This window comes from Solanum pennellii, chromosome 12 (assembly GCF_001406875.1).
Source record: "Solanum pennellii chromosome 12, SPENNV200".
Taxonomy (NCBI): domain Eukaryota; kingdom Viridiplantae; phylum Streptophyta; class Magnoliopsida; order Solanales; family Solanaceae; genus Solanum; species Solanum pennellii.
Window position 1 is genome coordinate 3,824,044 of NC_028648.1, and position 22,211 is coordinate 3,846,254.

The 22,211-nt window shown below is 34.5% G+C and overlaps 3 protein-coding genes across 5 annotated transcripts; all 3 read right to left on the reverse strand.

Moving 5' to 3' along the window:
- Positions 1-3,201: 3,201 nt before the first annotated feature.
- On the reverse strand, positions 3,202-4,832 carry LOC107005939 (protein ULTRAPETALA 1-like). The gene is made up of 3 exons (XM_015204583.2): positions 4,658-4,832; positions 3,681-3,990; positions 3,202-3,590 (listed from the first exon to the last, which is right to left on the reverse strand). The coding sequence occupies exons 1-3, from the start codon at positions 4,830-4,832 to the stop codon at positions 3,416-3,418; spliced, it is 660 nt and encodes a 219-aa protein (XP_015060069.1). The 3' UTR covers positions 3,202-3,415.
- Positions 4,833-6,174: 1,342 nt separating this feature from the next.
- On the reverse strand, positions 6,175-11,379 carry LOC107007439 (secretory carrier-associated membrane protein 1-like). The gene is made up of 13 exons (XM_015206065.2): positions 11,022-11,379; positions 10,063-10,122; positions 8,806-8,916; positions 8,635-8,697; positions 8,279-8,312; positions 8,067-8,189; positions 7,416-7,478; positions 7,242-7,335; positions 7,079-7,124; positions 6,922-6,989; positions 6,681-6,729; positions 6,537-6,602; positions 6,175-6,452 (listed from the first exon to the last, which is right to left on the reverse strand). Exons 1-13 carry the CDS (start codon positions 11,082-11,084, stop codon positions 6,366-6,368), a joined length of 927 nt encoding a protein of 308 aa, XP_015061551.1. The 5' UTR covers positions 11,085-11,379; the 3' UTR covers positions 6,175-6,365.
- A 559-nt stretch (positions 11,380-11,938) lies between these two features.
- LOC107007438 (protein STRUBBELIG-RECEPTOR FAMILY 3) lies at positions 11,939-21,313 on the reverse strand. 3 transcript variants are annotated; one of them, XM_015206062.2, is made up of 17 exons: positions 21,193-21,313; positions 20,572-20,761; positions 19,685-19,814; positions 19,538-19,609; positions 19,068-19,133; positions 18,866-18,937; positions 18,716-18,787; positions 18,548-18,619; positions 18,399-18,464; positions 18,236-18,301; positions 16,633-17,033; positions 15,534-15,931; positions 14,437-14,708; positions 13,681-13,819; positions 12,871-13,007; positions 12,632-12,788; positions 11,939-12,444 (listed from the first exon to the last, which is right to left on the reverse strand). In XM_015206062.2, exons 2-17 carry the CDS (start codon positions 20,675-20,677, stop codon positions 12,349-12,351), a joined length of 2,322 nt encoding a protein of 773 aa, XP_015061548.1. In that variant the 5' UTR covers positions 20,678-20,761; positions 21,193-21,313; the 3' UTR covers positions 11,939-12,348. The 3 variants fall into 3 exon arrangements, with proteins under 3 accessions (XP_015061548.1, XP_015061549.1, XP_015061550.1); XM_015206063.2 differs by lacking the exon at positions 21,193-21,313 and adding an exon at positions 20,972-21,051 and having other exon boundaries at positions 11,947-12,444; XM_015206064.2 differs by lacking the exons at positions 19,685-19,814; positions 20,572-20,761; positions 21,193-21,313 and having other exon boundaries at positions 11,947-12,444; positions 18,866-18,926; positions 19,538-19,579.
- Positions 21,314-22,211: the final 898 nt, after the last annotated feature.

Genomic DNA, 22,211 nt, shown 5'->3' on the forward strand with positions numbered 1-22,211 from the left:
TTTTTGTTCTTAGACATTCTTAGTTTAGTAATTTGAGATAGATGTTCTTGTGATGATGACTTCCAGATTTTGGGGAATTAATAGATGTTGATTTGTTTTATTTAATGAGTTTAAGTCTTCCGCATTATTTTCTGTTGATATATGTTAAAATGATAAGGGTTAGATTGGTTGGTTCGCTCACATAGGAGGGAAATTGTGGGTGCCAGTCGCGTCCCCGATTTGGGTCGTGACAGATGGTGGACTAAGCAAACGAAAATCGGCTAAATGAGGGTTTACCTGCTCAGGGGCTCGTTTGACTTTGAAAAATGGACTATTTTGGCTGTGGTGACGAGCCGACTCTATACATAAGGTCTTGACGGACGTCCGTGAGAATTTTTGGCAAAAAGTATCTTTGAATTCGGATCACCAAAAAAGATGGTGGACTATAGCATCCAAAAATGTGGAAAATGGGGGATTTACTTGCCTTGGTGCTCGTTTGACCTTGAAAATTGGTCATTTTGGCAGTGGTGACCAATCGACTCCATAGATAAGGTCTTAACTGACATCCATGTATATTTTTGGCAAATATGATCTCAAAATTACGAGTCACTTAAAAAGATGATGGACTATAGCACACGAAAATTCGTAAAATAGGGTTAACCTGCTCTGGGCTCGTTTGACCTTGAAAATTAGCCGTTTTGGCTGTGATGATCATCCGACTCCATAGATAAGGTACTAACGGACGTCCGTGAAATTTTTTGGCAAAAATGATCTCGAAACTTCGGATCACCAAAACAGATGGTGGGCTATAGCACACGAAAATCGATAAAATGAGAGATTTACCTGTTCTGTGGCTCGTTGACCTTGAAGATGAGTTATTTTGGTCGTGGTTACAATCAGATCCATAGATAAGGTATTAATGGACGTCCGTGTAAATTTTTTTGTAAAAAATGATATCAGAACTCTGGATCACCAATAAAGATGGTGGAATATAGCACACGAAAATCGGCAAAATGGGGGGTTTACCTGCTCTGAGATCGTTTGACCTTGAAAATGAGTCGTTTTGCTATGGTGACCAATCGACTTAATAGATAAGGTTTTAATGGATGTCTGGGTAAATTTTTTGGAAAAAAGATCTTGGAATTCTGAATCACCAAAAAAAATGTTGGACTGTAGTACACGAAAATCAACAAAGTGGAAGGTTTACCTGCTCTGGGCTCGTTTTACCTTGAAAATGGGCCAATTTGACCGTCGTGACCAACTGGCTCCATAGATAAGGTCTTAACGGACGTCCGTGTAAATTTTTGCAAGAATGATCTCGAAAATCTGGATTACCAAAAAGATGGTGCACTATAGCACACGAAAATCAACAAAATGGGGGTTTACCTGCTCTAGGGCTCGTTTGATCTTGAGTTGTTTGGTCGTGGTGACCAATCAGTTCCATAAATAAGGTCATAACGGACGTCCGTGTAAATTTTTTGCATAAATGATCTTGAAATTCCAAATCACCAAAAAAGATGGTGGACTATAGCATCCGAAAATTTGCAAAATTTGGGGTTTACCTGCTCTGGGCTCATATGACCTTGATAATGGGCTATTTTGGCCGTGGTGACCAACCAAGTCCATAGATAAGGTTTTAAGAGACATTCGCGTAAATTTTTGGCAAAAATGATCTTGGAATTTCACATCACCAAAAAAGATGGTGGACTATAACACACGAAATTTTGCAAAATGGGAGGTTTGCATGTTCTAGGGTTGTTTGACATTGAAAAGGGGTCGTTTTGACCGTGGTGACCAACTAGCTCCATTAATAACGTCTTAACAGACGTCCGCGCATATTTTTGGTATAAATAATATCGGAATTTTGGATCACCAAAAAAGATGGACAATATAACACATGAAAATTGGTAAAATTAAGGGTTTACCTGCTCTAGGGCTCATTTAACCTTGAAAATTGGTCGTTTTGGTCGTGGTGACCAACCGGCTCCATAGATAAGGTCTTAATGGACGTCTGTGTATATTTTTGGCAAAAATGATCTCAAAAATTTGGATCACCAAAAATGATGGTGGACTATAACACACAAAAATCGGCAAAATAGGGGATTACTTGCTTTGGGGCTCGCTTGACCTTGAAAATGAGTCATTTTGACCATGGTGACCAACTAGCACCACTAATAAGGTCTTAACGGACATTTGTGTAAATTTTTGGAAAATATGATCTTGGAATTTTGGATTACCAAAAAAGATGGTGGACTATAGCACACGAAAATCGACAAAAGAAAGAATTTACCTGCTCTGGGGCTCGTTTGACCTTGAAAATGGACCATTTTGACCGTTGTCCAAATTAATAGTTGGTTGGAAGTTTGTATCTCAAAATTTTGGACGAGGTCAGGATTAATTAATAACAATGTTTAAAGAGCAGGTGCAAGATGGGGCATAAGTCCTATGAATCTAAGAGCAATTCTGATTAATTCAGTGCGGTGTTATGGTCCTTTCGCCATTATTATGAGCTTTTGCAATAATATGTATGTACGTATGAAGCCAAAGTTTCATCCTTCTACTATCCACTTTTATACTTTGAATGTAATTTGCCTTCTAATTTTATGAACTTCTCAAAGTGTATCTTTATTTAGTACTTTGGATGTAATTTGCCTTCTAATTTTATGAACTTCTCAAAGTGTATCTTTATTTAGTACTTTGGATGTAATTTGCCTTCTAATTTTATGAACTTCTCAAAGTGTATCTTTATTTAGTGTTTTGGATGTAATTTGCCTTCTAATTTTATGAACTTCTCAAAGTGTATCTTTATTTAGTGTATCTCAGAGCGCAATCATAGCTACATATCTCAAAGCGTAATCATAACTGCTGGTCAACCTGATATGGGGTTTAATAGGGTTATAGAGTATTGCAAAAGCAGTCCAACATCGAATTAAGAGATTACGGTTGATAAATACGACTTTTGATAACAAATTAGACTTATACAAATTATTGAGAATAATATAAATAATCTAAATAAACAAAAGAATTTCATTCGGAACCTCTCAAACACAAATTAACACTACAAATCAATCATAAAATACATTTTGAACATGTTAGACTTTTTACTTTGGACAAACCTACAAAATGACCTTCAGGATCATTACATCAAGAAACTCATTTTCATAATATATATATATATTCAAAACATTTTGACGAGTGCGAAAATATAGAAACATCTTCATATCAAACAAACCCTTAGGATATTCATCTCCACTGAAAATATTGTTTATACTGTTAAAGCCAAAAGAAGGCCTTAAACTATGAAATGTGAATTGCAAATTTTGAGTAAAATGTCTAAAAAGGAATGTGAACAAAAACATATTGTAAACAAGTACAAGGGTTCAAATGAAACTAAATGTTGGAAGAACATGTCCATTCAAATGACACAAAATACTCTTCAAGCATTTGTATTCTCTCTGAAGTCAATGCAAGTCTGGCAATCGCAATCTGAGAAGCAACACACTTCACATCCAAAGCACACACATGAAGTGCAACCTCCACATGTTGGTGAACGCAAACATCCCTTGCACGCCCTTCGACTAGCTCGCTCTTCAGCATCATCACATGAAAATCTAAAAAAACAAGTAAAACAACAAAAAAACATGTTACCAAAGATTAACATTCTGATTATTTAAGAAATTAAGTATGAAAAGAAAACTTACTTGTCGAAAGGAATATCTGAGCACTGAAAATTAGCATTGGCCAATGCATCATGGTAGCTCCTGCATTCATTCTTAGAGCGGCGATAAAACCTACGTCTTTTACTGCACTTAGTACATTTGATAAATTCATCACGATGAAGAACAAGTTTATGTGGCCTCTTGGCATTCTTTGGAGACATGTTGTAGAATTTCAGTAGTGTAGTCTTTATCAATGGAACTTTATAACCATCAATAAAGACCCAAATATTATGTTTCCATCTGTTATTCTCTTTTCCAGCATGTTTCTCAAATGCAAATGGACTAAGATTATCTAATCACAAAAAAAAAATCATTAGTGTCATAATTTGTATCAAATAAGATAATAAGAAAGGATAAATTATTCTGTTTCATAAAACAAATATAATAATAACATGCTAAGTTATTAAGTGATGAGAAAAAGAAATAGTAGGATATCAAATTACTAAAATAGATAAGAGCATACTAATAATCAAGTGATTACACTGACCACAATTAAGAAAGAAATTGTCTAGTATTTTTACTTGCGGTTCTCAAATCAATTTATTGATCACGAAATCATATCCTTAAATACTACAATGAGAATGTATATATATATAATTTATGAAGAGTACTTAATTATCAAATTTCAACCTCTTCAAAGCTAATCAACTCATTATCAAAAGCTCAGTTTTTTTACCAATAAAATTATCTATAGAGAAGAGTCTACACATGCTTATAAGTTTAGTTGAATTGTTATTATCTAAATAAATTATAATGTACTCTAGCAAACATATAGATGAAATTTTAATAAGAATATACCATTAGTCAAATTAAAAAAAAAAACATAACAACATTTCATGATAAGTCGATGATAAAATTAATCAACAACATGCATTTAACGTAAACACACTATATTGTATAAAAGCAAAAAAAAAGGAATATATTAAATTGATGATTTTATATATATAAATGGTAAAAACCTTCGGGGCAGCCATGGTAACATTCGCAAGCAATTTTGAGTTCACCGGACTTGAAAATCCTAAGTCTAGCACCAGCATCGCCATGTCTACGACTGGTGCATCCACACACAACCTCCACATAGTCATCTCCTCTCTGCAACACGCTCATATCGTGTAGCTCTTCTTCGCTAAACATTTCTCCTCACCGCTTCTATTATTGTTCACACAGTCAAAAATCAAAAGTGTTTATATAAAGATCAATTTTTTAATAAAATCCTATAAAAGAACAAAAAAAAGGATAAGTTGATCGAAAAAGGTGACTATTAATTTTGTGATGCCGATATATAAAATTGATTATACGGAGAATTCATTGGGAGAGAGAAGAGAGGAGAAAAACGAGAGAANTACAATATCGAAATGCGGAAAATGAAAGAAACCCTAAAACCTAAGAGAAAGAAAGTAAGGGATAAAAAGTTAGATAGAAGAATGGAACAATTGGGCAATAATGACTATATCAATGTCAAGACCACCTATTAAAATTACCAAACAAGCACCTAAATGACAGAATTAGACAAGCAATTCCAACAACATTTTCTAGCGACTATGCCCTTAGCCTCAAACTATCTTAAAGAGTAAACTCAATTCATGAGAATTCATCATATCAAAGTAATCTACCTAATTAAAATGATTAAAAGTCTAGTAATTATACTCAGTTAATTAGACTAATACTAAAGTTTAATAATAGTTATTACAAAATACTCTTAACAAATAAAGGGTCATGTTAGTCTAGTTGATCTTCTTAGTCAAGAGACTTTTATTTTAAGAATAACTATATTGCATTATAGCCTTTTTCTTTAATTACATTTTTCAAATTCCTTTCAAACCTCCAAAGTATTGACTTTGATGTAAAAACTCTTTTAACTCTTTATCATGGCTTGGTGTGCATGCATCATGTTATGTGAAATTTACTTCAACATTTATTGCATGAAGATTTTATTAAGCCATTAAAGCAGTAAATATTTATTAAAAAATAGAAAAATATGATATTATGATCGATAATGTAACTTTCATTTAGGGTCTTTGCACTTGTAATATGACTAGTCTTGATTACATGCGTAGCATATATATTCCTATTAATTATATTTTAATGCAACTTTTTAGAGATAATAAATCTTATATTTTAATATACTTACATTTAAACATTAATGATTGCATAATAATTTAGTTTCAAAGCACAAGTTATTAGAGGAACAATGTTAATTTAGTGTTGAAAAAGGTCATTTATTATTTTTTTTTTAAAACATCTAATATTTGATTAATTAGTTTTTTATTAAAAAAATAATTTAGTGTATATACATATATATATTTATATATATATGATTCAATTAAATATACATATAAATTATATACGATAAATATTATTAAATTAGATATTTTGATTAGAAATTAATCTAAGAAAGTGAGCAAGTCATTAACATTTTTATTAAAACGATACAATTTCGTATAGTTAGGAATTAATCTAAAAAGTGCAGAAGTCATTAATAAAATCTAAATATTTAAATTAAATAATTAAATGTGTGTTAATAACAATATAATTTATAGTAGATATATGATATGATACATGCTAATCCAACCTTACATTTTATATGATATATGGTGTGAGAAGAAAGCAATCAAAGAACTCAACAGCTCCAAAGCTCAAAAGCTGCTTGTCTTTGCTCTTGTATTGTCACAGTGCTGCCATCATTGTAGACCTTGCAGCCTCTTTCTTCATCTCCGCGGCTTTGCCACTTCCTCGGAAATACATGTACACTTGCTGCAGATGGCACAACGCATCGAAAGATGTTCAGGTAAGAGAAGACGGTAAAAGCAATGAGATAGCAAGGACAAATGCTTCAACCTGAATAACCCATATGCTGGTCAGGGATTCAATACAGAAGAATGCAAATCCTATGAAGTAGAATACCTGCAAGTAAAAAAGACTTACTTGTTAAGTCAATGAAACGTTTAAACGTACTCGTTAAGTCAAGAACTTGAAGCTTACCCCAACCAAACCATTCCAGCCTATCAGATCAATTGCAGGCAAGATGCCACTGTTAAACCAGGGAATAAGGAAAGGTCGTTATATTTTAGCATACATACATAGTTCAAAACGTATACATTTAAGTCAAAGAGTGAGATTCAGACGAGCATGGTTTTATGATGGTAATGCAAAAGGATTCCGTATTCTAGAATCTCATTTTACCAGCACAAATTGCTTCTTCAAATATGGCAAAGCAACTTACGCTAAAGATTTTCCTTTGAAGAAGATGGGAGGTGCCACAGTAGCAATGATGCAGAATCCAATGTGAAACTACAACATGAATATAAACAATCAATACTTTTCTCAATAATCAACTGCAATAGAAGAGGAAAAAATGAAAAGGGTGATGTAACATTTACGAGATAACATAAGAAGAACCATCCAAATTTCAGTGCACTATCCGTCCTGCAGACGAAATGGACATAAACATTTTGCAAGGTAGAAGAGAAGAGCATTATCAAATAAATACAGGAAAGGTAATGTGAAAATTATTTACCACAATGAGGGAATACAATATAGTACCTCATTGCACGATACAGAGGACGATACCACAGCACATAGGCTCCTGGGACACCAGATATTAAATAGATGATAGCAAGAAGCCAGATAGTTATACCTACAATAACAAAAAGAAATCTACTGGTTAGTTGTCATTGCAGATAAAAAAAAATTGTTTGAATCTAGTTCAGCAGCAACCTTCTCCTTTGATCCAAGCTGAGGTAACTGCTATAAGGTTCCATAGAAGACAGGCTACCAAACCTGCAATTCACCAAGTGCAAAGTAAATCGATAAGTGCATTAACAAGAGAGATCAATTAAAGCTATTAAAAAGGAATTTTGATAAGCCTATACCTTGTCCTAAATCATTCTAATAAACTATTCAGGAATTTTTTTTGTGTGCTCTTTTATCTTTAGTTGGAGTGGCAGCTTTGAGATGCAATTTTTCTTAAAACATCACTACCACAAACATGACTTACAAAGCTAATCCAAATACCAAAGTTGTCAAAAAAGCAAGTTTGTTTATACTAGATCCACATTTGAGTGTCATTTAAATCATTTGCGCAACAAGTTTGTTGCCTGAAAAATGAGTTTGTGATTTAGATATCTCAAATGCAAATGCATTAATACTCCTGATAGCTGGAAAACAGTAGTACAAATTTTGTTTGGAATAAAGCCAACCAACTATAAGCAGAAAGAATGATCACTATGCATCTTGACGTCTAGTAGATAGGTAAACTAAAATGTTGTAGAATATTTGCTAGCATGGTCAACTGAGAAGCCTTACAAGTATCCGTTCACTAAGGGGCTATGCAGAAGACATTAAAGGGAGTTAGATCGACAGACATACCCAACCATGTAAAAAATGCAACATACTGCAACTTCTGTAGATGGATTGGAATTTCATTTGCAATATCATGATGAATAATGGGGAAGAAAGGTGGCCAATTCTTTTCCTCTATGACAACTCCAGCTGTAGTGTATAACCAAAAAAAGATCAGCTCACATGTGGGGAAGATTCAATCAAAATACAAAAATGTATACGTTAGACCGGAGAACTACCTCTTGCTATAGCATCTTCCCTCCTTTTCAGATCCTAAATGAAACCAACAGAACAGCCAATTAACAGAATATAAAATGCACAAAGAGAAATATAGTCTATACCATAGATTGTTTTAAACACTAACTTGAGGAATGTAGCTAACACAAAAACTTTCTCCGTACTAACAAAAAAGCAAATAAGGTATAATAGTTTCCAGAGCTAGATACAACAATCACATGATATTCATACTTGATGAACCTCTGAATTGACAAAAGATCATTGACACAAACAGTGAACTTAAGTTGTTTCTAATATGTAAGAAAAGCAAAAGCAAGATAAGTACCAGTAGCCACAATAGGATGTAACACAAGCTTACCTGTTCTAATTTTTTTAGTTCAGCTTCTTTAGCTTGGAGTTCTTTCTCTTTATTCTTCAGATCCTGAATTGTTATATGAGAGCAGTATCATTCAATCCTATCCCTCGCCGAACACAACAGTAATGTGGTCGAAAAATGTACAAAAGTTAAAGTTTGATTATTCTGTTTCACCTTCGGATTATCAAGAGGGATATCAACTGTTGCACCACGATCATAGTCAGCAGGTTCATGAGGAAGAGGTGAAAGCCTTGAGTTTGTAGCAGGAGGAACACTTGCAGGATTCTGAAGATTTAGAGAATAAAATAGTGCATAAGCAAGATAATACGTAATCATTAATTGGTATGATAACAGAGACATGCAAATCGATATTCTAAAAAATTCAAGAATCAAGATCAAGCCTTCACATTAATATGTAGAAAAGAAAAGGAAAAGAAAAACTCAAGTTCAGCTTTAACATGATAAAGGATTTCTGTTACATTTATATTAAAGTTCAAACTAAACTAGATCATAAACCAGAAGCTCGCAGCAGCGCTTAAATTACGTCATGAGAAAAGGACAAGGAGGAGGAAGAAAACACAGCCTTTATCATGAGGTAGTGTGGGTAGATATCTTGATGTTTTGACTGACACAACGCGCAAACAAGGTCTCAGAATTAGCTACAGTACACCAGAGGAGAAAGGTTTGACAGGCAATACACCGTATAAGAAGAATACTGACAATAGGAGAAAGGGTAGATGGTTTAAAATTTGTAACAGGACAACATAAAAGACGAATTCTAACTCCCTCATTTTGTAAACCATTCACCAGTTGTAACCGAAAAATGAGTTAGCATCTTGTGCATGCATTTCAAAGAATGCCGATATGTTTAGAAATCCATTGTTTCTTTCTAGGTAATGGGGGTCCTACTCACAAAACAAAACCCTTAGCCTTTTCCTTGTTGAGCAGGATCAATGTCTTTTCAGGATCTTTACTCATTTACAGTTCTCAGATTAGCAGATTGTACTACCTCCGTCTAAACTTTCTGACATTCTTTCCTTTGTGCAATCTGGGATGTCCAAAAATGCTTGACTATATTTCACTCCTATACATTTTTCACAACTTCTAAATATTCATATACATTAAACTATGTCTAACTAATTTTAACCAATAACCCTTATTCTTAATTTTTGAATACCACTAAATATAATATATTTAGTGCACACAGAAAAGTATGGGTAAGGTCTCCGTACATCCTGTCGTCCCCATATCCCACTTATGGATTACACTGAGTAAACTCTGTTGTACTTTATATATATAAGTCAAATTAAAATCTTTAACCCCGCACACCATCAATACCTTCATATAAATAGGGACAATGAAACTATTAATTCTGAGCAATTCAGAGTTCAAAACTGAGAAATCAAACCTGGAGGAAAGTAATAACCTTACCATCATATAAAATGGACCGCTACCATAATTCGATTGACCCTTTCCTCGAGTCCCTTGGTCCTTAGAGAAAAAAAAATAAGGAGATTATTTTATGAAGAAACTTATCTAGAATGCAAAGAACTAAGCATGTAGGTTACAGAAATGAAACATGCCAAATTTTAGGAAACTTTTACAAGAAAGATGAGCTTTTTGAGGCTATAGCACGCTAATGACCTTAACATTCAAACAATAAGAACCAACCCAACAGAATTATAATGATGATCCTCCCCCCTTTAATTACTGATACTCGCAAAGATATGATACATACGACTAACTCAACCCCCACACGTAACTCATGAGGTGAGGATTACTCAAGTTCATATAAGCAGATCACCGTCCGTTCACCAACAATGTGGAACTCTAACCCACTCTAACACCCCCTTTACGCCCAGTCCGAGCTGGAGCATTGACCAGGAACCCAAACAAAGATGAGAGTATTGTTGTTCAACAACATACAAATTCTCTCTAAACCTCCAGCAAAATCATTCCATACACTTTTAAACATGACAAAATAATCTGATTGCAACCTGCTTTCTAGTCAGTAAACGAACCCGTATTGCAATATTCTTTTGTCACAGCTCAATCCTACAATATGAATTGCAACAAATCCAGTTCAACAAAATTAAATTAGCTAGTCCTAAAGAACAAAAACCCTCAGAAAATTTTCCAGTATATTCTCCAGCTGAATGACTCTAAATCAAAACCCAAAATGCAATTCACAAATCAGAAAATTAGACCAAACAAACAAGCTCAAATCAACCCCAATGTTTCCCATTGACAAATACATAGTTTCCAACACAAAAAAAAACACATCTTTTTGAACCCCAGAATTCAAAACCCACAAAAATTCATCCAAATTACACAAACAAAAAGGAAGCTACAAAAAAATCCTCAGATGAAGATGAATTAATCAAATTTACCGTAAAGGGGTTATCCTCCTGTCCTTCATCAAACGGATTGTCATTGTAATAACGTCCAGCCATGAGAGAAATACAAATGCAAACAGATCTTGAAAATGGGGTTTAAAGGTAAATCTTGAAATACGTATAGGGGTTTAGATTAAGCTTGATGGTGTAGATTTCTTTCACTTTTTCAGATGTATTTATTTACTATATTTATGATTCCTTTATCTGAAAGAGTTGTCATTCCCAGGAAGATAACAGAGAGAAATCTTGGGGTTTATATAGGTTTTGAGTTTTATTTTTGGGGTAGAGAGTTTGTGGGGTTTCTTGCATATTTTATTTTAGTACAAGTTCAATATCATAGCGATAAAGTCATAAGTACACTTTTATTCTTTTAATCAAAAGTCTCATTTTCGATATTGATTGGGAGGTTTTACTTGTTATTGAGATTTTTAAGCTATTCGAGTTTTAAAACAAATAGAATGAAAATAATGTTTTTTTCAATTATATACTTTGGACTATGTCATATTGAGTCACATGTATAATGAGAACTTTATAAAAACCCGCTAGATGTCATATACACCTCATTTTTCAAAGCTTACTAATGTAGAAACGTGATAATCCTGCTTGACTCACTCTTCCTTGGTGTCGCAAACTCACATTATAATTGATTGGTTTTATTCCAAACAAATGAGGGATAGAGTCATGATTTTTAGTGCCATTGAGATCAGTTTTGTGAGTGTGCATCCTTGAAAGGATGCAAATGCTAACTCTTCAACAAAGATTAGGTAAATGGTAAGGACATTTTACCTATATTGAACTTATATCTTATATATCTAGTTTACATATTTGTTACATGGTTAAGTGGTTGTAGGTCTCCATCTCCTTTGGTAATGAGTTTAGTAGTAAACAACTTTGACATGAGACACAACAAGTGCATGAGAAAGAATGAAAGATATCCTTGTAAAACCAAATCAGAAGTTTGTACATGTAACAGCAAGCAAAGATATATAACTTCAGGAAAATATAACACTTTTGTCAAGATCAATGAATTCTATGTATTGATGCTCACATGTCAACCTAAATGAACATTAGAATGATGCAGCTTGAAAAGAATCAGATGAGCAAGCTGTTTTTATATGTCATTAAGAAGTTGCCTGCATGTGTTGGTATTTTCATGAATCGCGTTTCTCTGAGGTGCATTTCGCTTCAGTTTGAAGTTGTCTCTAGCAGGGTGCTTGGCCTGCAAACCGTCTTTCTTTTTCCGAGTATCTCAGCTCCTTCAAAGAGGAAATAGCCTTAGATCCTCACAGGCTGAATTCCCAGTATGCGCGTCTAACTCAAATCATTCACCATCAGATCTTCTGTGAGATTCTCTTCTTATCATTTGTATGAGGTCCTGAACAACTTCAGACATTGGTGGCCTGAATTCTCGCTCATGCTGCATAAGAGTTCCAAAGTTGAGTGATATTTGAAGGCAAACCTATTCCGCAACTAAATCCTAGAAATATCCTTTTAACTGATTGAGATGACGCAATCTAAGACTATTCGGTACAGTAAGCGATTAGACAATGCATATTAGTAAAGCATTTATGTGCTTCACATAAAGGAACAATAGAATAACTTACCTGAACACAGCGGGAAATTATGTCAGCAAAATGTGATAGTGATTTAATGGGGTATTTTCCATCTAGAGCAGGATCAACCATCCTTGTCAAGAGATCAATATCGTGTAGCTGAGGGATTGCCCACCTGACCAAGAACTGCTCTCCTCGACTCCGTGTCCTGAATATGATATGCAGGTGTGTTAACTGAGAAATGAGGCACAACTATATTAGCTCAAAAAGATGCAGAAGGTTTTTTTTACCGGTCATATGACATTCTGCCTGTTATTAATTCCAGCATCACCACACCAAAACTGTAAACATCACTTTGGGAAGTGTAAATCCCTGACTCAAATTCTGGAGCACCGTAACCATATGTCGTGAGAAGTTGTCCCGACAACTGCAAAATCAGTATAATCTCAACTTGATATAGTTTTTGACATACCTTAAAATTGAACGCAACAGTAATCAAACCCAAGACTAAGCAAGACTACTTTATCAAAAGAACAACAAATAACAGCAAGATAGATGATCCACATGCATCCTAGAGCAATTTTCTGTTCATATAGAACACATCATGAGAAGAGCACCTTCACCGTTTGTTTTACTTACAACAACATACTCAGTGGAGTGGGAAGGGTAGAGTGGACACAGACCTTACCCCTACCTCAAATGCAGAAAGGTTGTTTCCTATAGACCCCTAATCTCACATTAAGCGACGTGAAATGCTCAACACATTTTAAGCCTCGCTTCAGGGCTCAAACGTTCTTTAAGCTCGCCTTTGAAAACACTTCACCCTATCCTACAGGGTGAGAACCAACCATTTCCCAAAGAACATACTTCACACATTTACAGGAATTCATTATTACTGCTCCTTATTCCAACATCTTGTTGAAAACACTTTGACCATCAGTACTGTTCCTTTTTAAAATTATATACTCAGCTCCCATGTCCACTTCTATCAAACACTAGAAATTCATTTTTTCTTTCCACTTGCAGCTCATAGAGGAAACTAATAATCCAAGGAAGCATTTCAATTCTTTCTACTCCAAAACATTAGGGTCACAAGTTACCTGGCTCACAGCACCAGATGATATTAGCGAAGCCAAACCACAATCTGAAACATGTACAGCCAACTCCTCATCAAGCAGAAGATTAGCAGACTTGAAGTTTCTATGAATAATAGGTGGCTCGCAGACTTCATGGAGATACCTGCATTTCATCAAACAAGAATGATTATTAATTCAAACATACTCTAGCAGTCTACCTCACTTTTCCATGCAAATCTAATCAAAAAAGGACAACCAAACTGCTTAGCGATTGTGAAATTGTCTCTGTGTGACCTATAAGGTCACGGGTTCGAGCCGTGAAAGCAGGTACTACTGCTTGCATTAGAATAGGCTGTCTACATCACACCCCTTGGGCTACAGCCCTTCCCCAGACTGCTAATGTCGGATGCCTTGTGCATCGAGCTTCCCTTTTACAGCATAGCAGTGCAAACCAATTAATTTAATTTTCTTCCTCTTTTTCTTGGACATGCAGAAGCAAAGAAAGGAGAGGAAACAAAAGACAGCTACATCTAACATTTTACATATACTTAAGACCATTCCAGGTCGTTTGTGTGGCTTCTTATCATGTAAAATACACAACACAAGAAAGTTCAGGACTAAAATAAGCTTTGTTATTGAATGTCACTATACCAGAACCATTTTATTGTTCAGTATTTAATATCACTTATTTATCATTTAGTATGTGCGGAAACACTTATTATAGGCCCCAAAGAACGAGAGTGAGCACAAACAGGATGTATGTGATGTTATTTGACATACTCTAATGCTCTTGCAGCTCCAAGAGCCATCCTCATGCGAGTATTCCATGAAAGTTGTCTCTTGAATTCATCGTCGCAATGCAGTGCATCTTGTAGTGTCCCGTTACAGCAATACTCATAGACCAGAAGCTTTTGACCATGCTCTGCACAATAGCCCATCAGCTCAACAACATTAGCATGACGAATTCTGTCAATATTGTTTACTAAGTCAAGAAACTCATCATCCGTTTGTTGATCGCAAACTCTTTTGTCCAGCTTTTTGACAGCAAGCAACTGCAGAAGCATCCAAAAGGAGCATGTGTCAGAAATGAAATGTTGCAACCACTTGAATGATATGGTGCATAGTGCGAGTGAAGGAAGAGCGGCAAGATTTGCATGCCAGAGAAATGCATACATCCCCAAGTAATTTATATAAATAAAACAGCATGCACATACTTACTTTAATAGTTAAAATCATGACCAGAAAAAAGATGCAGCAGTATCAGGTGGTACCTCTTATAAAGTGAGACAAGTCAAGGCAGAGAAATAGTATAGAAGGATGTTTTTCATTTTAACATAATTGAAATACACTTCTAGGACAAGATTTCGTCGATGATGTTGGTTACTGGAAAAAAAATACTAGTTGTAGATTATTTTGGAACAAGGAGGAAAAGAAAAGAACTAGAAGAAAGCTAGAGGGAAAATATTGCAATTACAACTTTTGTCCTTAAGCAGGTCTCAACTAGCTAAAGTAATTCAAGAAACATTATATCAGATACAATAGGTAGAATTCATTTAATAGATTTGCTAAGGAGTGCTCTAATTAAGGATATATGAAGGTGGATTTTCCATTAAAAAAAGCCTTCTTGCATATAACTCTGCTTGTATCACAACCATTCTTGATAAATCTAAGCAATGTAACAATTTATACTAGAGATAAAGAGGCAATTTTGATGCTACTTGCTGACAATTAGCATTCCAGAATACCAAACATGATGGAGAAATAAAAGCAAGAAGAGAAAAAGCAGTAAGTCAAGACTCTCGAGGATCTAGTGGAAGTAGGAAACCACAGTTAATAAATTGTACATATATTATACTCATGCCAATTGAAAGTTATACCTTTCCATTAGGAAGCTCCACCCTGTATACACTACCCAGCATTCCTGATCCCAACAGATTATCTTGAGAGAAGCTATTAGTGTATTGCTGAAGTGATGCAATTGTGTAAGATTTTACAGAAGTTAGTGGAAGTGGCCTGGTTGGAAGCCTCGTTGCTGTATCTTCAGCAGGCGCAATCGGCTCGACAATAACTCTCTCTTGTGGAAGAGTCGGCGGAGGAGGAGGAGGCGGAGGTGGTGGGGTCAAATCAATATCCAATCTGCCAAGGTTTATCACACTATCATCCTTCTTTGGCACCGCAGTCATGGTTTGCACATTCACCTGCTGCTCATCTTGTGGCTTCGGAACGGGAGCCGGTCTTCTTGGTTGCTTTTCTTTTGGCGGCACAACTAGGGGAGCTGTTTAACACATAAGAAAACTACTTATCACTAAAGACTAAAGAGTAGAAGGTTAAACTTTGAGATTCATTAACTTTTCAGTTCTAAATACTGCACAAGAGACTTCCAATACAACAACATACCCAGTGAAATCCCACTAAGTGGATTTTAGGGAGGGTAGAGTGTATGACCTTACCACTACCACGTGGTGGCAGAGAGGCTGTTTCCAAAAGACCCTTGGCTCAAGTGCATCAACACAACAGACCCGGTATCTTTTTATTTCAAGTGACCAAGGGGTCATTTGGTAGAATGTATAATAGTATTGAAATAGGGTGTATTAGTAGTGCCGAGATTGGTAAAGTTGGGATTAATAATGTTGGGGTTAGTTATGCTAGATATAGTTTCTTATCCATGTTTTAGCTTGATTTATTAAGGAGAATTCTGTCTTTAACCATACTTATCCATGTATTAATAACCATTGTTTTACTAATACCATGGTTTGTTATGTATAAGTTATACACCCTATATTATTGAATAGTATTAGTTATACATATGCTGAAAATCCTAGCAAACAAAGGATTAGATAATACAATCACTAATACATGCATCAATTTTTCTCATACGTCCTACCAAACGAACCCCAGAGGGAAAAAAGTTGAACTTTAAGAAACAGTGATAAAAGATATCATAAAAGAACATAGATATTGAGTATTTTGTAGCACCTTTTTCTATATCATGACCAGGTTGGACTAATGAACCACTATCTCCAGGATTCTCTCTAGCACCGATATAAGGGGCTATTTCATGGTGTTTGGGGGTCCTTTGAGTCTCGTGCCATTTCCTGAGGCACTTTGGCAGACAGAGAAGGATTGCTAAAACCAATATGATAAATGACAAAACTGCTGCAATTGATATCCAGACCACCCTTTTAACAGATAAAGACTTTTTTTTTCCTGTTGAACTTGATTCTGCAGATGCTGATGGTCCATCGGTCTGTGTTTTAGGTTTGCTTTGAGAAGATGGCGTCTGTGCTGAAGTTGGAGACCCAGAAATGGTAGGTGCTGTTGATGATGTGGGTGGAGTTGAAGGAGCAATACTACTGTTGAAAAGATTTCCATCTTTTCTGCACGAAAAACAAAACCGGCAACCATCACTGATCATAATCGACAAGGCATGTTTCAGATGGTAACAGAATGATCCAACAACTGATACATTGATCTTTGCATATATCAAATATATCTACCAACTTGTACCACTTAAGTCAGCTTAATACATAAGAATGCCTGACTTCCATGTAATTTTTGCCTCCCGAAAGTGAAGGCTCGATATATGATTAAGGTGGGTGACCTTACTAGAGTATAGCCACCATGGAATATGAACTTAAATTATGATCAAGTTTAGACCAGGAGCCAGCTTGCTAAACTAAATAACTTGCAATTTTGTCTATTTTACAGGTCATGACTCATGAATATCATAGCTTAACTGTTTGTATGTTTTCATATGCATATTGTACTACGGTTTGTAAATATATACCTATATTTGTTGTCTATTTATTGTGCCTATATGAGTTGTTTACTTCCAAGTTTTGAGTGACTGGCCATATGATAGAATTCATGTATTTAAATGACATGCTTGTCGGGATTCTTTTTTTCTTTTTTCAGGTCAATTTTTTATTTGTTTTGTTCTTACTTTACCTCATTGAGCTTTCATTTATGCTAGGGCAAGTTTAGGATTCATATCCATGTCAGACAATAAGCCTATATTTCTGGTCATTTTGTACAAAATGACCTTGCAGCATACAAGCTATGTTGCTCGGACTTTCCAAATATATTGTTGCACCAGTGTCGGATTACTTTGGGAGGATCCAATACGAGTCCGAGCAACAAAGCATACAAGCACATCCATTTTTTACTAAGATAGATTTCAGGAACTAGTAAACAAGAAGTTTCTGAAAGGTTTACTTGTGTGTATAAAGCATAGTACAGATGATACAAGTTCTCAAGCTTTGAAGGGGGATATTGGGAGCTAGAAAAGTTATATGTGTGGCTATAACCACCGGTAGATAGTACAAAAGTGAGGCATAATTGGAAAATAGGGAGCAGTATTAAGTAACATTGAACTTGAAAAGACATTTGTTTCCGCGGTTTCGACATACATGTGATTGTCTTCTATGATTATATATCTTTTTTGTGCGATATGTTACATGTCAAATGATATTTCCAACAAACGACGAGGGATGCATCGATATTAAATGTGACCAAGATGTTGACTCAATATAAACAAAGATGAAACAAGTATATGAATGCATAAAATGAATGTACTTACTTGAAATTGGGAATAGATAACAACTTTTGAGGTATGGGCCCAGAAAACAAGTTGTTTTCCACATTCCTAGAAAGGACACAGGGAGGGTGCAGAGATGTTAGTAAGATTCTATCATTCTAGTTAACTGAATTATATTAGAGTAAAATCTAGTTTGGAAGAGTACAAATTTTTAAGGGGAAGATCCTGCAAAACATCAAGAGTTCCAGAAAGCTGATTATTCTGCAAATATCTGGAAATCAAGAAGTTAGTTTTATCATATTGATCAAACTATAAAGTTATAAACTAAACTGTATAATATGTTGAATTACTCACAGAGTGGTCAAGGAAGACAAACTTTCTACAGATGGTGGCAATGATCCACTTAAATTGTTACTTGACAAATCACTGTTGAAAGATAAACACCCAAACCAGTTAATAGTTATTCATATGAAAAAAAAAAACTAAAAGGAAGCATTTAAATGTTTTTTTCTGCTTTCATACAGATTGACCAAAGCGGTAAGGCCTTCAAAGGAATCAGGAATTTCTCCAGTCAAATGGTTGCCATTCAGAGACCTGACACACAGCAAAATACCTGAATTTGATTCTTTATGAAGTAAGCAACTATTAATCTACACTTAAAATGATACTTACATAGCTGAAAGTCGACTCAGGTAAGACAAAGAAATAGGAATACTTCCAGTGAATGCATTAGCTGAAAGAAAACTGTCCAAGGTAAAGAATATCAACTCTTTTACTCAATAAATAAAGCTAGGTTTATCAACATGTCCTCTTTCTTTTCTTTCTTTTTCCCGTGTTATTGGGGATCCTTCATAAGTCAAATGGTAGAACTTACATATGCAGCAAGGTAACTGGCAGATTAGTCGGAATGCTTCCGCCAATATGGTTGTTGCTCAGATCTCTGCCATAGGAGATGGCCACAATTAGTATTCACATATCATTACAGTGGACTCCACTAAATGGAAATTAATAATAGGTAAAAGGCATAATACATAACACACACTTAAACATGGCCTCAACTAGCAAGTAAGTACTCCATTTTTGGGTATGCACATCCAGACACCTCAACTCGTCTCCACTGAGTCAGTTGAACACTCCGACTTACAAAATGATCATCTAAACACCTCCAAACCACGAGATGTAAAGGGGACCTTAGTTGCCAATTAAGGTGTCTAGATGTCCACTCTCAAAGTTGGGTGTTTACTTGCAAGTTGAGGCCAGCGTCTGTTCACGTATAATGTCTAAGAAATACACATGCATACATACAAGCAAACTTTTAAGCTAGGAGATATGTGAGAAGCTTACAGTGTTCTGAGAGAAGAAAATGAGCCTAAGTTATCCCCAAGTTCACCTCCCAAGTTAGCAGCATTGAGTTGACTACAACATGATAAGTAGGATTAGCATTTCAGTTCCACAAAAATCTATGTAATGTAGTAAATGGTAAGTCCTTACATTGTCAGTATGCTTCCATTCTCGCATTCGACCCCTTGCCAAAGTCCATTACATGGGTCTCCACCAACAGCACCCCAGCCCGGAAGGGATGGCGATCCCAGAGAAGCATATAAGTTATTAATTGCAGCAACTTGACCAATACAAAAGGAGAATTGTTAAGAAATTCCAAACACAAAGAAGAAGGTGCCGAAATTTTATTTGTTTTTTGAGAAGGAGAAATTGCCGAAATTGATCCATGAAAACAGGTATTCAATCAATTACAGAAACAAACCATGTGGAAACTTAGAACCCAATCAATTAACAAAGGCTAACTACGAACTTCCCTGAGAGGCAATCAACCAGAATAGGCACAAAAGCTGTTAGTCCTCAACTTTGCAAACCCAATAAAATGTCAGGACAATGCAAGTGAAGATACAAACTTTATAAGGAAATCTTAGTAGCTGAGCTGGTTGGCTACTTGAACTTTGAACTTTCACCTTATTGATGAGAGTTTGATTCTCCACCTTGTAATCCCTCGACCATTTACCCTATCCCCAAATTTTTTTAAACAAGAGGTACAAACTCTATAAGAAGCAAGAAGACCCACCTACTAGTTCAAATATATAAGGACAATAAACAAATGCAATCACTTTTGAGCTCAAATCAACAACCAGCTTAGATAATTACATATTCTCACATAATCAGCATTGCACAAAACACGAAAAAATTGAACCTCTTTTCAAAACATTGTTTTACAACTCAGTTAAAAAACTAAAATGCATGTCGAAACACAACTTCAGTTTCTAAATACTATTTTCCAACTGAACATCAAATACTAACTTTTTTTCCATATATCACTCAATTCATGTCCAAACGCCTACTAAGACTTGGCGACTGTCGTTCCTTACCATCTCCAGGGTTAGCTTCATCTGAAAGCTGTACAGCAAAAGCTAAAAGCATCCAAACCAAAATCTCCAAATTCAAACAGCATACAACAAACCTCTTCTCATCCATTGCCCCAAAAATACAATATTTTTTCTTCAATTCAATTCAATCTAAAAACAATTCTGCATAGCCAACACACAGAAGTTCCCACAACTGCAAATACCAAATAAAACAAAACATCAATGTCAGTGTTTTCCTCAAGCTTAAAAATTCAAGAAAAAAACTCAATCACCCACAAATAACAAAAGGGTATCTAAAAAAGACCAAATAAGAATCAAAAGGTAAATTCTTGGGGGGAAAAGTAAAACTTTTGATAATTCAGAAAGAAAAAAGTACAAAAAATGAAAAAAAGAAAAACCCCACCAAAGATTCAGTGAACTATAAGCAAATGATGAAAATAAAAATGGGAAAAGCAGCATGATTTCCACACAAAAGATTACAAAAATAGAGGCTTTTCCACTGAATTAAACAAAAGCAAAGAGGATTAAAGACAAGAAAATGAAGTTTTACATGAAAGGTAATTAATGATTAAGAACTCAATTAAACTGAGATTAATTATAAATTCAAGAGAAGAAAGACTTTACCTTTGTAATTGGTGGAAAAAAAGAACAGAGTAAAAAAATGTTAATCTTGGAAAGTTGCAGAAAGGCACTGAAATTTTTCTTCTCCTTTCTTAGAAGAAATTAACAAAAGGAACAAATAGACATATAAGTGAGTGACATACATATCTGGTTGATACATTTATTTTTATTTTTATTTTATTTTTTAAGTATCGAAAATATTTTTAAATTTAATAAAAATTATTAATTTTATTTTAAATTATTAACTTTAAAAGTATTATCTAGTTGATATATTTGTTTTTTATTTTTTTTTGGAGTATTGAAAATATTTTTAAATTTAATAAAAATTATTAATTTTATTTTAAATTATTAACTTTAAAAGTATTACTTTTTTGACTAACTGGAGCTAAATAAATTCCAATCTTGTAATATTAGTGAAATAGACCCCTAAATTTTTGTTGAGTTTTGAAGTATTTCCAATATTTCTCTCGATTTTTATTAAGAACTTTACGCTCCTACAATAAGTTAAGACCATTTGTTATGTCATATTACATATTTAGAGCATATATGGGGTGTATTTAGCTTCCGTTAGTCAAATAAAAAGGTATATTTCAAGATTATCGATAATTTAGATATGAAACTAATAATTTATGTTAAATTCAAGGGTGTTTTTGATAACTCTCTTTTTTTAATATGCCTATGTTTTTTAAAAATTTAAAGATGTATTAATTCATTTTACAAAAAAAGAATTATCATTTTGAGTGTGTTTGGTATGAAGAAAACATTTTCTGGAAAATGTTTTCCAATTTTCTCATGTTTGGTTGGTGCAAAAGTTTTGGAAAATGTTTTCCAAATCAACTCATTTTTCTCAATATTAAGGAAAATGACTTCCCTTCACAAATTAAGGAAAACATTTTCCAAAGCTCTCTTCTAATTTTAAATTACATTCTTTTTTTTTGGAAAAACATAAATTTTAAAAAAAAATATTTTCAATTTCAAAATTTTATTTTTCACCGATCTCTGACCACCCTCCCCCTCTACCC

Bases quoted from the DNA above. Each gene is read 5' to 3' on its own strand.
- LOC107007439 (XM_015206065.2), bottom strand. From the start codon at position 11,084: ATGGCTGGACGTTATTACAATGACAATCCGTTTGATGAAGGACAGGAG. The intron at 10,123-11,021 runs GTAAATTTGATT...TTTTTCTCTAAG, and splicing joins AGGAGGATAACCCCTTTACG to GACCAAGGGACTCGAGGAAA. The intron at 6,990-7,078 runs GTAAATGTTACA...TTCATGTTGTAG, and splicing joins GGTTCTTCTTATGTTATCTC to TTTCACATTGGATTCTGCAT.
- LOC107007438 (XM_015206062.2), bottom strand. From the start codon at position 20,677: ATGGATGAGAAGAGGTTTGTTGTATGCTGTTTGAATTTGGAGATTTTG. The intron at 19,134-19,537 runs GTAAGCTTCTCA...CTCCTATGGCAG, and splicing joins TTTTCTTCTCTCAGAACACT to AGATCTGAGCAACAACCATA. The intron at 12,445-12,631 runs GTAAGTTATTCT...ACTCTTATGCAG, and splicing joins TAATTTCCCGCTGTGTTCAG to CATGAGCGAGAATTCAGGCC.
- LOC107005939 (XM_015204583.2), bottom strand. From the start codon at position 4,832: ATGTTTAGCGAAGAAGAGCTACACGATATGAGCGTGTTGCAGAGAGGA. The intron at 3,991-4,657 runs GTTTTTACCATT...TTTTGTGATTAG, and splicing joins TTACCATGGCTGCCCCGAAG to ATAATCTTAGTCCATTTGCA. The intron at 3,591-3,680 runs GTAAGTTTTCTT...TTGTTTTTTTAG, and splicing joins TCAGATATTCCTTTCGACAA to ATTTTCATGTGATGATGCTG.